The sequence below is a fragment of the Syngnathoides biaculeatus genome, chromosome 1 (genome assembly GCF_019802595.1).
Source record: "Syngnathoides biaculeatus isolate LvHL_M chromosome 1, ASM1980259v1, whole genome shotgun sequence".
In the NCBI taxonomy this organism is placed as follows: Eukaryota; Metazoa; Chordata; class Actinopteri; order Syngnathiformes; family Syngnathidae; genus Syngnathoides; species Syngnathoides biaculeatus.
This window is the reverse complement of record NC_084640.1, coordinates 11714172-11729911: the sequence shown is the minus strand read 5'-3', so window position 1 is coordinate 11729911 and position 15740 is coordinate 11714172. Positions and strand designations below refer to the sequence as shown.

At 44.1% G+C, this 15740-nt stretch overlaps 2 protein-coding genes across 8 annotated transcripts in view; one reads left to right on the top strand and one right to left on the bottom strand.

Moving 5' to 3' along the window:
- fndc5b (fibronectin type III domain containing 5b) overlaps positions 1-7557 on the top strand; it is a 70224-nt gene extending 62667 nt beyond the window's left edge. For 6 of the 7 annotated variants that reach the window (XM_061816434.1, XM_061816455.1, XM_061816445.1 and 3 more), the window contains 5 exons: positions 695-813; positions 1005-1203; positions 1999-2088; positions 2869-3066; positions 4567-7557. In XM_061816434.1, the coding sequence (XP_061672418.1) occupies positions 695-813; positions 1005-1203; positions 1999-2088; positions 2869-3008 (548 nt within the window). In that variant the 3' untranslated portion in view covers positions 3009-3066; positions 4567-7557. Of the gene's footprint in view, positions 1-436; positions 814-1004; positions 1204-1998; positions 2089-2868; positions 3067-4566 lie in introns of those variants that run through there. The other variant, XM_061816416.1, reaches the window with a different exon arrangement.
- A 1244-nt stretch (positions 7558-8801) lies between these two features.
- On the bottom strand, positions 8802-15510 carry ldlrap1a (low density lipoprotein receptor adaptor protein 1a). Its single transcript, XM_061816389.1, has 9 exons — positions 15300-15510; positions 11079-11221; positions 10899-11011; positions 10710-10824; positions 10568-10640; positions 9870-9950; positions 9672-9787; positions 9548-9582; positions 8802-9427 (listed from the first exon to the last, which is right to left on the bottom strand). The coding sequence occupies exons 1-9, from the start codon at positions 15382-15384 to the stop codon at positions 9310-9312; spliced, it is 879 nt and encodes a 292-aa protein (XP_061672373.1). The 5' UTR covers positions 15385-15510; the 3' UTR covers positions 8802-9309.
- Between the last annotated feature and the right edge of the window lie 230 nt (positions 15511-15740).

Genomic DNA, 15740 nt, shown 5'->3' with positions numbered 1-15740 from the left:
TTGGGAAACCGCGAGTACAATGTGGCCCGCGACAAAAATGAGTTTGACACCCCTGATGTAGTGCATTACTGGGCTTTTTAAAGGCTTTAAAGGTAAATATACAGTGGAGGAAATAATTATATGTTCCCCTCCTGTCATTTACTCACTTCTGAAGGTGATTGGTTCACCGATTATGGTAACGTTATAATAACAATCAATAATGCATTAAAAAAACACCCATTCCAAAAGAGTATGTAATCTGCACTTTATTGAGAGAAGTTATGGATAGCTGAATGTAGTCTGTAAAGAAAAAAAAATAATTTTCAGATGTCTTGAGTCATCTTAAGTGCACCCAAAGAAATTATTGAACATAAATGGTACTATTGTTGACAAGAAATGCAATGTATGATTATGTATGATTGCTTTGAGGACACATTAGACTACGCTGGCTTTATGGATGTTTATCGCTTTTTACTGTTCATCTTAGCGGCGGCACAGAAATGCGCATGCGAAAGCAGGAAGATTAAAAGACTAACGAGAAAGTCGGCGCTCGCCAAAATGTCTTGCTGCGCTTTATTGGATGAAGTATTAACGGAAATGAAAGATCACCCTGTGGGCGGAGCGACTTACTGTGAGCTCATATTGTGGATGAATATTTCATGGCACATTATTACGTCCTTTTTTTTTTTTTCTTCTGGTTTTGTCCACGCGTCAGATGCCCTCCTGTCAGCGCCGCTCAATGTGACCATTAGGGAGATTGAGGTCAATTCGGCCGTGGTCACATGGGAGACGTTGGAGGGAGACCCCGTCATCGGATTCGCCATCACTCAGCAGGTGCGTCAAGTCACAGTTTTAGGACTCCAAAAGTCAATAGTACTCACAAGTCAAAGAATTCTGAAAAATTAAATGTTTTAAATCTGTAGCTTATTTTGTTGTCACCAAGTAGAGTCGTGAGTACAACATTTGGGATGGTTTGATTCTGGAAAACCTGCTCAGAATGTCCCTCCTGTGTTTGGTGCCCCCAGAAGAAGGACGTGCGCATGCTGCGGTTCATTCAGGAAGTGAACACCACCACACGCTCGTGTACCCTGTGGGGTTTGGACGAGGACACGGAGTACATCGTCCACGTTCAGAGCATCAGCATGGGTGGGAGCAGTCCCCCCAGTGACGCCGTTCTCTTCCGAACCCCCAAAGAATCAGAGAAGTTGGCGTCCAAGAGTCCGGGTGAGGGACGGAAAATACCACTATAAAATACTACATCATAACAAGCTAGTGCCGCGCTAGTGCTATTGATATGATGATAATGAATAACTTAAAAAAATATACAAAACTTACCGGTAAATATGACTGAGACTCGGCAGTAACAAGCAACACTTGAGCACAGCGCAAACGCTAGCGCAACGCTAACAGGGCCGGTAAAAGTCACTTCCTCGGCACATATATTCCACCGCTCTCATTCTTACCTTTCCCGCTCAGTTGCCCCCTTGCGGCCGTTAGTAAAAAAATGCACAAATTAGCTGCATCATCGCTTAAACCGCAGCGTTGAAAGCGTGTGGAAAAAATGTGCGGCTTGTTGGCCGGAGATTACGGTACCAACATTGCCGTCATTAACCCCCCTCCGGCCTCACGTACAGTGTAATGTTCTCCTTCTCAAATGCAGAGGAAACGGTCTATTTGCGGCGGCCGCTGCTGCGAGCGGCGTTTCCAGTTTTATCAGGCTCGACCCAGTTAGCACGTCAAGAGCGGCCACTGCAAAAACGCTCATCAGCGGTGGAGCGATAAGGGAGAGAAGTGGGGAGAAACATATCTCAAAGGAACATCCCCGAGAAAGGAATATAGTTTAAGCTTCAAATAGTGAATAAATACAAGCCAGCAAGTACTGCGCGTCTTTTCTTCATATTTAAATTCCTGTAATGGCCTCGTATCCAAATACTTTGGTCTATGTTGTGACCTTGATGAAGGGCAACATCCAGGACTTTGGCTTCAATTTTTTTTTTTTTTTTTGCCTTTCCTCCCCAGACGAAATAACACTGGAGGAAATGAGCCAGGCCACTCAGCTCCGGGCTGGTGAAGTCATCATCATCGCGGTGGTTCTTGTCATGTGGGCAGGTAAACGGTGCCGCGCAGCAATGCATGATGGGTCACTGGAAGCGGTCGCGCTCTTTGGAAAAGATTCCCTATTGAACTGCGAGAGTATGAGAGCGATAGCATCAAATTTAAGAACAATCTAGTTTTGCCTCAATACTGTGCTAATGCTAACAAACAACGCTACAGACACATTAATAAATGGTATTGGTGTTGCGATGTTCAAAAACAATAATGTGAAAAATGACTGATAGGCCTGCTGGTTACTGACCCAATTGTGAAACTCTTCGTGTATATCTTTGTCTGCATTATACTGCCCTAAAGTGGCCAGCTCTCACACACCGGGAGCAGCGCAATGTCCATTGAATTGAAGTGAAAAATATGGCAAAAACGGTTGTGTTATTTCCATCTTATCATAATTGTTAGTTGTAATAAATGATATTTAGTGGTGTTATTTTTACTATTTAAAAAGCAAGCAAATGGACACTAAAAGATGGAGAGTACAAATGTGAAGGTGAAAGGGCGCTTAAGCACGAATTGTCTTTTTCCATGATTAATTGGACCTCAAGGTACCGGCAGAGGTGGACGCATGTATCAAGAGAAACTCTGCCTCCTCCCTCCAGCGGTCACGCAATCCTCCCAGCATGATTATTATTCCGCTTCCGCAGCGCCCGCGTCAATCTCCCCGCGCAATTCCTCCCCCCCCCCCCCCCCCCTCTCTGCATCCGTGTTTTTTTTTTAATACGGCGTCGTCGTTTGCATCTGTAGATTCTGCCACACTCAAGTCCTTCTTTTGTGCGCCAGGCGTGATTGCGCTGTTCTGCCGTCAGTATGACATCATCAAAGACAACGAGCCCAATAACAACAAAGACAAGGCCAAGAACTCGTCGGAGTGCAGCACTCCCGAGCATCCGCAGGGGGGGCTCCTGCGCAGCAACGTTTGACGTCCGCTCTCCGGCTGCCGACCCCGCAATAACTTAACCCCCTCGAACCTCAGGACAGGTGAGCACCGTGTGACCTTTTCAAAATATTTTCACAAAACATTAAACATAGACCCCAAAACAAAAAATACGTTCTATTTTTTTCTTTGGTTTTTTTTTTTTTTTTTTTTACAAAACAACATACTGTACATGCTCATACATAGCGTGTACAGTATGTATGATATATGGTTGTTGGTATATACTCCCTACACAAATAGATACACAATGACTCAATTAAAAAATACAAAAAATAAATATATACTGATACCAGTCATTTTATTGGTATTAGTGTACATTTATTTTAGTATCTTCATGAACATGAGTTTACATTTATTATCCTCGAACGTCCCCGTTTTCAAATAAATCTGTTTTCGAACGAAAAATTTGAGATTTTTTTGCTTCTGTTACCGAATGAAAATGGAATTAATCCCCAATCATGGCTCCAAAGAAGGCAAGTTGCTTGTTTAAAAGTTATTCTGCACGTTTGTTAATAGAAAAAGTTTCTTGTTTGTTAATTAAAAAAAAAGACACTACAGAAAAGGCAATGCACTCCCAGCCTCGTGTACTCGACTACTAAAGCATACATTTTAGGCAAAAAATAAATATATTTCTTCAATTATTTTAATTATTTAAACTAAACATGTATTTCTACTAGACAGTTTATTTTCAGGAAAAGCTAAAAAATACTTTAAAAAGCCAAATTTTTTTATGCTTGGAACGCATTATTTCTTTTTCCATTCATTGTAATGGGAAACATCGATTCGGTTTTTGAACAAATCACTTCCTGAACTGTTTTCTGGAACGGATTGTGGTCGAGAACCGAAGCATTGTACTGTATTTGTATTCAGTTTGATGCTAAACATCACAAACTTTGAGCTTTTTTTCTTTATTATACTGTTTAAAAATGCCTTATTTTTAAAAGTACGGTATGTTTTGAAAATGTAATCAGCAATAAGTAGTCCTTGACAGGGTGTATACAGGATGTATATGTATCCCTTATGTACAGTATGCTTGTGTGTGTATATAGTGCACACACATTTGTATATGTACACAAATATTTTCCCTTTGTAACAACTGCATATGCCAGAACTTCATTCAGATCCATTTGTAGGAGAAATTATGGAAAATCATTACATTAACATAAGTGGATTTAATTAAAAAAAATCTGCACCTTTTGCTTGATCTCCATTAAAACGTAATCAATTTTATGTCCCCCTTCCTCTCGCTCCCGTTTTATGAAAATCCATTTTTTGTGATTTTTTTTTTTTTTTTTTTTTTTTTTTTCCCCCCCCTGCGGTTCTACTAACAAGGAAACAAGGAGGGGAAACATAATCTCCTTGGCTGAAGTAATGCAATCCTTCACTGTCTACTTAATAAATATCCCAGAGTTATTTTCCTGGGCAGGATTAATGTTAAACTGTTGAATAGGCTTAAAGCGAGGGTAAAAAAAAAAAAAAAAAAATGATAAGCCATCAAAAAATAAGTACGGAATTGCCTTGCAATGCATTTTCTTCTATTTCAGAGCCTGAGAGGCATTCTGCAACCAAACGCGCCGAGATGCAGATTCAATGTTCAACTCCACTTGGCACAATGAAGAATTGTGGGAAATATCAAAGGATTCCAACAAGGGCAGCAACGGAGGACATAAATCACGTTTATTGTGATCAAAAGCAGCCCCTAACCGTGCATACGTTTGACTCGCTTCCAAAATCCCATTCCTGGCCGTCCCATCTGTCGTTTTTTTTTTTTTGGGCCGTTGCCGTGGATTCGCCTTTGTGTCAACGTCGCTTTGGGTGATGCGCGTCCTCGCCATCTTTCGGGCTTGCGGGCCGCCCTTGACATTTCAGGAATAAAACGTGACAGTTTTTTTTTTTTTTTTTTTTTTAACAGCACACCACGCCGTACTCCCCGCGGCGGCCGCGACTGACGGAATAAAATTCCGAGGATCGTTCCGTCATAAAGATTTTAAAAGTGACGTCTCACTACTTTTTAAACGAGCTTCCGTGCACTTTGACGTCCGGACGTTAACTTCTTGCACTCGTAAACTTTTAAATGGCCCCCGCGTGGGATGGAAAATGACCGTAATCGCGATCGGGCACTTTGTAGCTTTCGGGATGGGATTAATGCATACATAATGCATAATGTGCATAATGGACACAATCCGCAACACGAACTTAACCTCATTTTGCGGCTGTCGGGGGGCCAATGAAGGACAACGATTCGCATTTCAGGCCAAGATGGATAGAAGAAAGCTCATTTGAGGTTGAGCTTCTTTTTTTTTTTTTTTTTTAACATTGTGGCATTGAGATGATAAAGCACTATGCTATCCGCAGTGTATTCGTGTATGAATTATTGTTCTTCAGTGACACCAAATGTATTTGCAAAAGCCAGTGGAGAAGTGTGCTGTGAGAACTCCAATCTATAACAAATAAGATTCCCTTATACTGTACCGGTGGTGGTGTATCGGTCTTCTTTGCCGCTTATCCTCACAAGGGTCACGGGGCGTACTGGAGCATATCCCGGCTGTCAACGGACAGGAGGCGGGGTGCACCCTGAACTGGTCGCCGGCCAATCACAGGGCACATAGAGACAAATAGTCGTACTCGCAATCACACCTATGTGCAATTTAGGGTGTCCAATTAATGTTGCATGTTTTGGGGATGTGGGAGAAAACCGAAAATCCGCGCAGGCACGGGGAGAAATGCAAACTCCACAGAAGCGGGGTCGGGATCGAACCCGGGTCCTCAGAACTGTGAGGCCAATGCTTTACCATTGTTTGGATGGATGTGTATGGAGAGGTGGAAAACTTAGCTTAGTGCCCCACACCCAGACACAAAATAGTAATTGGTAGTGCCCCCCCCAGCCCCCAAATCACTTAAACCTTGTAACACCACCCCCCCCCGACCCCCACTTATGTTGACAATTGATTTACAAAATAAATACAACGATTAAAAAAAAAAAGGAACATTTAGTTGTTTGACTCGTGGCAGCCCAATGGATCAGCTGGTAAAGCGTTGGCCTCACAGCTCTGAGGACCCGGGCTTGATCCAGGGTACGCCTTTGTGGGATTTGCATGTTCTCCCCATGCCTTCGTGGGTTTTCTCTGGGTGGGCACTCTGCTTTCCTCCCACATCCCAAAAACATGCATCATTAATTGGACACTCCAAATTGCCCCTAGGTGTGATTGTGAGTGCGATTGTTTGTCTCTATGTGCCCTGCGATTGGCTGGCAACCAGTTCAGGGTGTACCCCGTGTCCTGTCCGTTGACAGCTCGGATAGGCTCCAACACTCCCCGCGACCCTTGTGAGGATAAGCGGCAAAGAAAATTGGATGTTTGACTCGTGTACCCCGCTTGTTCTCCTAGTGGGCTGAATTGTCCTACCAGTGAGGGCAAAGAGCATATTCGTACATGTCCACCACGAGTCGGCTGTCCAAAAAGGCTTGAATGTCATGTCATATCTTCCTCTTATTGCGTATGTTTTATCTCTGACACCCACGCAGCCTCCCCCCCTCCCTCCCTTTTCTCATTATCTCCACTCCCGAGCCCCGACTCCCATTAGTCCGCCTTCTCCGCATCAGCGCTTTTCCACCTCATTTGCCCTCACCGCCGCCCGTGTGTCCTTTTGATTGTTTAGCGCGTGTTGTCAATAAAATGTCACGGGAAAGAAAAGTGTCATATTATGTTTATTATTGTAACGCCTCGCGTGCAGTGGTGTAGAACTCCCATCTTATCAATTCCGTCTTGTGTTCCTAATGTTGTGCCTGTTGAGTGTGATTTTTACGTTTATTTTTTTTCAAGCTCTGAATGAACCTCACTTTTGTTCCACTACAACACAGATCGATAAATTGTGGTATGATACAAACACCTGTGTAGAATTGATTGTTGCTTGATTCTGTTAAAGCAGGGGTGTCAAACTCATTTTCTTCACGGGCCACATTGTAATTGCAGTTTCCCTCAGAGGGCTGTTATGGCTGGGAAAGAACAAAAATCTTGAACCGGCTCATCATATTTACACATGAAATTTATGAACTGGTTTTGGAATTTATAGTAATGGTAACACAAAAAAATGCTAGAAATATCTCAATGTTATCATTTATGATATGACAATTTTAAAATGTTGTTACAGATTTGAACAAAAAAACTCATACGCATGATTTGCCTCCGCGGGCCACATAAAATCGTGTGGCGGGCCGGATCTGGTCCCCGGGCCTTGAGTTTGACACCTGTGTTATAAAGCAACTAAGGGAAAATGGAGTGCACTGTTTTTGTATAAATCCTTTTTTTCTGCATTTTTTTTTTTGAAAAAAAAAAAAAGTTAATTGATGTTTAAAAAAATCATATCTACATTGCATCTACAAATTTAACAACAGTTACAAAAAAAAAAAAAAAAGCTAATTTTCTCCATTGTCAAGTGAGGAAATTAAGTCAAACGCCTGTCCTATTTTCCAGGAAAATGTCAATGTTCAAGTATGGATCACATATGTATTATCGAGAAATAAATATTTTCAACGTACCCGCTAATGACGCTCTTCGTTAATCGTGACTTAGGGTGGGATGGGGGGGGTTGCATTCATTAACGCCACTGCAGACCATTAGCAGGTGTTTATTTGCGCAGTAATGTGTCATCTAACTGAACTGAAGCACGTTGGTCAGGAGGGGGTTTTTTTGTCCATTATTTGGTTGTGAAGTGAGACTTTTTTTTTTTTTTTTTGTTCTGTGAGAGATGTAAAATGTTATTTTTGTCTTTTACGTCATAGCATACAGGCCTTGTATTGAATCACTTGTCATCATGTGACTGAAGCAAACCACGACAGATGTCGGCCCCCATATTGGAGTGGGGGGGGGCTTGTCTCCGATTTCTCACTTGACCTTTGAGGCCTCTTCTCAACACCGTATTTCAAATCGACATGCACGTTACAGCAAGCATTTCTCTTTTCTCTTGTACACTTTCGGCCTTTCTGCTCTTTCTCGGCGTGCCTGCGTGCGTCCCTCAAACCGAGCCCGAGGAGAGCGCCTTCAATAATGCAGGTGGTTAAGTAAGAAGGGCGGGGACACATGACTCGACCACATGACTTTCAGTCCCCCAAAAACGAGCACATGACGTGACGAGATCACGTGTATTGGATTTGCATTTTTCAACTGGTGAACTGAATTCTCTTAACTTGTGAGGACAATTTACAGATGGCCATTTTTCCCCAAGATAAAGACAGAGTGGCAGTGCGAATGGTCAGTTCGGGGTTATGCCCGCTACCTGCCCGAAAATAGCTTGGATCGGCTCACTTGTGAGGATAGGCAGCTCAGAAAATGGATGGCTTGATCAGCAGTACATTGAATGTCAAAAGACAGGTCACTGTTAAACGTCTCCGGTCCAACATTGCCACCTGCTGGTTAAAGAGTAAATTGCACTTTTTTTTGCATCTCATACGTCACTAAAATGGCTGGGATTGGCTCACTTGTGAGGATAGGCGGCTCAGAAAATGGATGGTTGGATCAACAGTACATTGAATGGCAAAAGGCAGGTTAATTAACGTCTCCAGTCCAACATTGCCACCTGCTGGTTAAAGAGTAAACTGCTGTTTTCTCAGATCGTTTTTTTGTTTCATATGTCACAAAATATAGAGTAACCTCCGTATTTATTGATGTAAGATGAAAAAATAGCATCCACCCATTCAGGTGTTAATATTTCAAATGTTAAAAAAAATATGTAATGAATGCACACGCACAAGATCGGCCAATTATTCACACAGCTGCACAAATTACAGTTCTTTTGATTTGTTCAGCTTTTATTATTATCAAAGATCGTATTAGTCATGTGAATCATACAAACAAAAGTTTAAAAAATATACAGGGAAGTCCGCTGAGTGTCAGTTTGTCATTCATGAATTTGATAGATATTTATGCAGAAGCTAACCTGTTATTTACTGAAAAAGTCACCTACTCGCTGTTCTTCTGCTCAAGCCAAATGCACACTTAGTATTAAAAATGCTTTTTGCAATAATTTTGAGGCCAAGGAACTGTATTGAAGTAAAGGGAGGATGTTCATTTATTTTCAGCTTGTAGCCTTGCCTAATAGTAAGTGCTTTGCTGCCGTCTTGTGGCACAAATGCGCAATTACAATCATTTTTGGCTTGCAGTTTTTTTCCCCAATTCATGGGGAGCGCTGTAATATTACTCTTGCTTATTTTGGGAATGAATACATATGGATATTTGAAACAAAGTTATTATTGCTGTACATACACTTGGAGCGTCTTGTTTTAAAGCGAATTAGAAAATAAGACCGGGGGCGTTTCCGTTGGTGCCGTTCCAATCGGGTTCACTCAGCCAGTCTTGGGGCATCAGCCCAGGGTCCAGGATCTGGGAGTTGGTACGCGACAAGGCCAGTCTGAGTTGACGAGTAAACAAAACACAGTCAGTCAGATTTTACTAACCCACTTGAACATTAATCACATGGGGGGGATTAGCAAGAATCAGTTTTACAAAAACTAGACAACACCAAGCTCACCTGGAGAAGGCCTCGTCCAAATCGTTGTGTAGTTTCTACATTTTGAAAGGGGGGGGGGGGCGCTTTATGTCGTCACACATCACAAAGTAATTTTATGCAATTGTGTCACAATTCCGTGCCTTACCCAAGATGGATTATTATGACTCTCACGTGTCCTGTGGTTGTCCAGCTGGTCAACATTGTCATTGGTTTCTGCTCCAAAATTGTCCTCAAAGTCCAACAGGTCGACGCTGGCCACGTCTTGCAGGAAACAGTCACAGAAACATTTCTTTCAAATAGTGCGTATTATTGTTGTGCTTGTAGGTGATGGCAGCGCCGTTACCTTTGGGGCTGGAGGATCTCTCGCTTCCGGAACTACCGCCGACCCCCTCGCCTGAACCGGACTGGCCTCGCCTTCCTTTTTCTAGAACACAGGCCACAGGACCGTTTTTCCTCGCAGATCGAGGAGCGTAAACCGCTTGACGCACAAAAAAGGTGAGAATAATTTTTCAGCACATCTGAGAATCGTGCCGTCCCTGACTCGAATTGTAAAGTAAATTATTATTATTAGGATTACCGTAATTTCTGGCCTACAAGCCATGACTTTTTTCGCACGCTTTCAACCCTGCCATTTATGCGGGTAATTTTTGCATTTTTTTTCTAAACGGCCGCAAGGTGAGAGTGAGATATGTGCCGAGAAAGTGACTTTTACCGGCACTGTTAGCGCTGCGCTAGCGGTAGTGCTGTGCTAGCGTGTTGCCGCTGTGTTACTGCCGTGTCTCAAGTGATATTTACCAGTAATTTTTTTTTTTTAACCAGCCCTGTTAGCGCTAGCGCCCTGCTAGCATTAAACTCTTTCTATGTACTATCTTTCTTTGTAAATATCTCTTATTTGAATGTGAGTTTCAATGTGGGCACATGCGCGCTTACACAGCTGCGGTGTATGTGTGTACCAAATGGTATTTCCTTTACAAATGTACTCGGTGAGGCTTATAACCAGGTGCGCCCTGGAGGTCGGGAATTACGGTATCATAAACTTACCTTCTAGTGTCACTTGCCAAAGTTCAAACGCCACTCGGAAAGCCTGAGCTACGGTCAAAGCTACCGCACGAGCCTGTGAAAAAAAACACACACATACGCGTGAATTGCAGCACTTTCTCGTGGAGACGGCGTCGCTCCTCACCACTTTCTTGGTGGAGCACAGGTAGGCGTGGCACTCCAGCGTCCCGTTGACGGTGTTCTGAGCGATGAACGCAAACAGTCTGTCGTGGACTTTGTCCACCGTGCAGTAGGATATTCTGCAGGGGCGCCGTGGTGAAGACATATAAGGACAAATGTAGCGCACGTTACCGACAGTTGGCGCACACGTTACCGGTATATGGAGATGTTTTCCATGAAGCTGTCGGTGGAGCGGTCCAAGACGGCGATCCCTTGAGTGGACACTTTAAGCCCGACTTTCTGCGCTTTCTTCCCACTGGCTTTAGCCTGACGAACAAAGCAGTATAGCCAAGATTGCTTTCTCTGAAAGCAGCACTAGTAAACAAAGTCTTACCGTGGCAACAATCCTCTTTACCGCCGCCGCCGCCAGGTCCTCGCCTTTGGGCCGGTCCACTAAGGTCGTGCCGAGGTGACGGACGTGAAAGGTCATCCCCGCCAAGATGGTCTCCCTCGTGTCGGTCCAGTTCTCTGGGAGCTCTGCCGGACATAAAATGAAGACGTCGTGCAAACAGATCAGCGGGCGATGCTTTTTTAGAGTCATAGACGAGGTGGGCGGAGATGACATTTTATGCATATTTTTAAGTCAATCTCAAGTGTTAAGATTCAAGTTCCAAGCAAGTTCCAAATTTACTGTGGCAGCGGTCAAGCAAGTTGAGTCAAGTCATTGCTTGGGTTCGTCTTCTTTTTCTTTCGGCTTGTCCCGGTAGGGGTCACCACAGCCTGTCATCTTTTTCCATAATGATCTTCCTCTCTAACACCCGCCGTCCTCATGTCTTCCCTCACAACATCCATCAACCTTGTCTTCGGTCTCCCTCTCGCTCTTTTGCCTCTGGACATGTCCAAAGCATCTAAGTCTTCTCTCTCTCTCACCTTGTCTCCAAAACGTCCAACTTTGGCTGTCCCTCTAATGAGCTCATTTCTAATCTTATCCAACCGGTTCACTCCGAACGAGAACCCCAACAATCTCCAGTTCTGCTTCGTGTTGTCTCTTCAGTGCCACCGTCTCTAATCCGTACATCGTGGCCGGCCTCACCACTGTTTTCTAAACTTTGCCCTTCATCCTAGCGGAGACTCTTCTGTCACATAGAACACCAGACACCTTCCGCCAGTTGTTCCACCCTGCTTGGACCCGGTTCTTCACTCACCATCGCTCTGGATTGTTGACCCCAAGTTTTTGAAGTCGTCCACCCTCGCTATCTCTTCTCCCTGTAGCCTTACTCTTCCCCCTCATTCTTTTTACTTCGGCTAATCTTCATTCCTCTCCTTTCCCGTGCATACCTCCATCTTTGTAATTGTCCCTCCACCTGCTCCCTTTCATCACAATATCTCCAATCACCATTTTTTTTTTTAAAAATGGCCTTTAATCTATGAATTGATTTTCTTCTCAGTGCCGTAACTGTCGTGGCTCTCATGTTTGAGTTGCAACCTTGCCCTTTGCTCTTCACTTTCTCGTGATGTGCTCACAACGATAATTGGAATTAAATCAACTTCGGCGTCTTCGCCATCACTTCACGAGGCAGCCTTTGCGTTTCTGCGAACTGGTGGGCTCTTCGGAAATGGGTGGGATGGGGTGGGGACGTCATATCTAGGTCAGCGGTACGGTCAATGTAAAGTCAACATAATCATCTCCGAAAACAACATCTCGTCCCTGTTAGTCAAACATCAAAAGTTTGGGAATGTGCTCGTTGAACATTTCGGGACGCAATGTAACAGGCACGTTTTGGGGAAAAGAGTGGGGGGGGGGGGGGGTGTCATCGTGTGACTGCCGAAGGAGCAGCTGCGTGGTTTCTTATCAGTTTTGGTGCAGTCCGCCCCCGACTCTGGATCTGTGTTTACATTAATTTCCTTAGAGCAAGGAAGGAGGGGAAAGGGTGTCCGGGGAGTTTCGAGGGGAGGCTCGACATACATGGCAGCTACAATAAAGTCACACTCTGAGCAAAAATAATAATAATTAAAGAAAATAACAACAACCCTATATAAAAAGTGGTACAGAAGCAAGTCGATAATACTGTATATCCGTCAGTTGAGACTCTGCCACATCTATTTCCACGCTGGCCCAAAAGGGCAGACAGTTGGCTAAACACACAATCGCCATAGCAACTGTCAACTGTGTCCATGCACCACAAAAGTACTCAACCAAGGCACGAAGTACATGTATCACGTGCACTGAAAGTGGATTCCAAGTCCAGTTGAGGGGGTGGATAAGGAAAAACCACTTGGAAATTTGGTGGTGCAGGATTTGATGAAGAAACCGGTACCATTTAATGTGACCTAGCCGTGAAAACATTTAACGACATAAACATAATTGGAACTTTATGCAACGCAGGCCCGCGGAAAACCTGCAGAGTTGGACACAGTTAATACAGGTCGACCCGAGCGAGGAATGCGGTCCGCGAAGCCCGATCCTGTACAATTCCGGACTCTACACGACAATGCGCCGCTTCTAATAAATGGGTCAGTAGCCGCATTTACCGGGAAGCCTTAATTCCGCTAATCGTCGGTGTTAACAACACGATTAGCGTAAAATACCTTTTTCAAAGGGGGGAGAAAAAAAATAATCCAGCCAATTACAGAGAAGTTTTAAATCTGTTTTTCTGTGTGATCTCGTTGAGATGTCAGAATGAACATTTTTTGGTTTATCACGGACATATTTTAAAGAATAGAAGTTGTCACTCAAAACAAAGCGACCTACATGACTCAGCAGAAATTACATCTTCAACAGAATTGCTTTTGCGAACCCTCTCCTAGTTCTTATCTCGGACACTTTAACGGTCTGAGAAGTCTCAAATATTTCCACCTCGTTTTGACCTTGTATGAGAACGCCTGAAAATTGAAAGTCTCTGTTGAAAGACAAAAAAAAGTGAAAATCCCCATGTTAGATACATTTGAGTCCGCCTTCATCCATCCATCTATTTTCTACCGCTTCTCCGGGTCGGGCCGCGGAGGAAGTGGCTTCAGGAGGGATACCCAGACTTCCCTTTCCCCAGCCACTTCTTTCAGCTCTTCCGGAGGGATCCCGATGCGTTTCCAAGCCAGCCGAGAGACATAGTCTCTCCTGGATCGTCCTTGGGGTCTCGTTCCGGTGGGACACGCTCGGAACACCTCACCGGGGAGGCGTCCAGGAGGCATCCGGATCAGATGCCCCAGCCACCTCATCTGACTCGACACTGAGCCCCTCCGGATGACCGAGCTTCTCACGCAATCTTTAAGGGAGAGCCCAGACACCCTGCGGAGAAAACTCATTTCGCCCGCTTGTATTCGGGATCTTGTTCTTTCGGTCACGACCCACAGCTCGTGCCCATAAGTGAGGCTCGGAACGTAGATCAACTGGTAAATTGAGACCTTCGCCTTTTGACTTAGCTCACTCTTTACCACAACGGACCTGTACAAAGTCCGCATCACTGCAGACGCTGCACCGATCCGTCTGTCGATCGCCCGCTCCATTCCTCGTGAGCAAGACCCCAAGATACTTGAACTCCTCCACATGGGGCAGGACCTCATCCCCGACCCGGAGAGGGCACGGCACCCTTTTCCGACTGAGGACCATGGTCTCAGATTTGGAGGCGCTGACTCTGATTCAGAGTCCGCCTGTTTTGTTAAAGATCAGTAGCAGAAGTGAGCAAGTCAGCCACGAGTACGACTTTCAGAACTGCCTTCTCTCATTACGCTGTCTAGTCAGGTCATCCCTTTTTTCTTTCTTTTTTTTGGAATTGCGTCGCTCACGGCTCTTAGAAGTTTGGGGAGATGACATAACAACAGACGTTAGCTTTAGCCTTTTATCTCGTCGGGGCCTTGCCGCTAGCCCAGACTTTGATGGGCGCGGCTGACGGATGCAACTTCTTGATAACGCGTCTAAATGCGTGAAAAGTAGTTGTTTTGGAGATTCCAACAATGTTTTTCAGGTGCCGGTAAATCTGTGCCAAGCACCGCAAAGTGTATACGCTAATAAAAATATTGGTGAGTCAGTAAAAAAAAAATAATAATAATGAAAAAAATGGACCGTTGGTGGTTTAGCTGGATGACTCAAATGATACAATGCTTTTATTAATTTGATTTTTATCCAGCCATCCATTTTCTTAGCCACTTATCCTCACAAGGGTCGCGGGGAATGCTGGAGCCTATCCCAGCTGTCAACGGGCAAGAGGCAAGGGTACAACCTGAACTCGCATATTAAATATCTATGTACATCAATTAGCGAGGAAATGGAAGGAAAAGGAAATCAATCACTCTTATCAATTTGTGACTCTCGTCTGACCTTTTATCTGTCAAAAGGAAGTAAAAGTGTTTCATAGTTCTCAGTGTATCTTCAAATAAAAATGCACCTGTTACTTCAACTAGTCGCTTCATTCTAATTAAGCCAAAATTTTGAGAATGTCTACAAACCTATTTGAGTGGATAAGCTTTACACAATACAAGTCAAAACAAAAAGATTGGTGATCAAAGTAGTAAGCGCCACTTAAAATTGCATCGTCTTTTATTTTTAGTTTTCGAGGAGGAAAAAAAAAAAAAAAAAAAAAAAAACACCCACACAAAACAAAGCACGTGCACGTCTTACTTCGGTGTCTTCCCGCAGTCCAGGACTGTTTAGCCGCACTTGGTTTTCGGATCATGGCTCTGCCGGCCGACTTCAAGGCGTCCATATCGGCGTAAAACGTCCAGGAAGTCCGCAGATGTGAAATGAAGTTTTTTTTTTTTTTTAAGTGTTGACCGGCGAAATCTTGATGGCGAGTGCGTCCTCGTGGTGCTTTCGCGTTTCTCGGAAATCCAAGCGTTCGTGTGAAAAACGCAACAAAACCAATTAAGCTGCGTTCAAACTGCGTCGGAAAGTAAAATATATTTCCATTTAACAAGTTAAAGAGGGATAGCACGGTGGAGCAACTGTTTAGAGCGTTGGCCTCACAGTTCTGAGTTTGAATCTCGGCCCCGCCTGTGTGGAGTTTGCATGTTCTTCCCGTGCCTGCGTGGGTTTCCTCCTACATCCCCCCAAAACATGCAA

Excerpts from the sequence above, each read along its gene's own strand:
- ldlrap1a (XM_061816389.1), bottom strand. The coding sequence starts at position 15,384 with ATGGACGCCTTGAAGTCGGCCGGCAGAGCCATGATCCGAAAACCAAGT. Across the intron at positions 11,012-11,078 it reads TAAAGAGGATTGTTGCCACG|GCTAAAGCCAGTGGGAAGAA; the intron begins GTAAGACTTTGT and ends TTTGTTCGTCAG. Across the intron at positions 9,583-9,671 it reads GTCATAATAATCCATCTTGG|AAACTACACAACGATTTGGA; the intron begins GTAAGGCACGGA and ends TTCAAAATGTAG.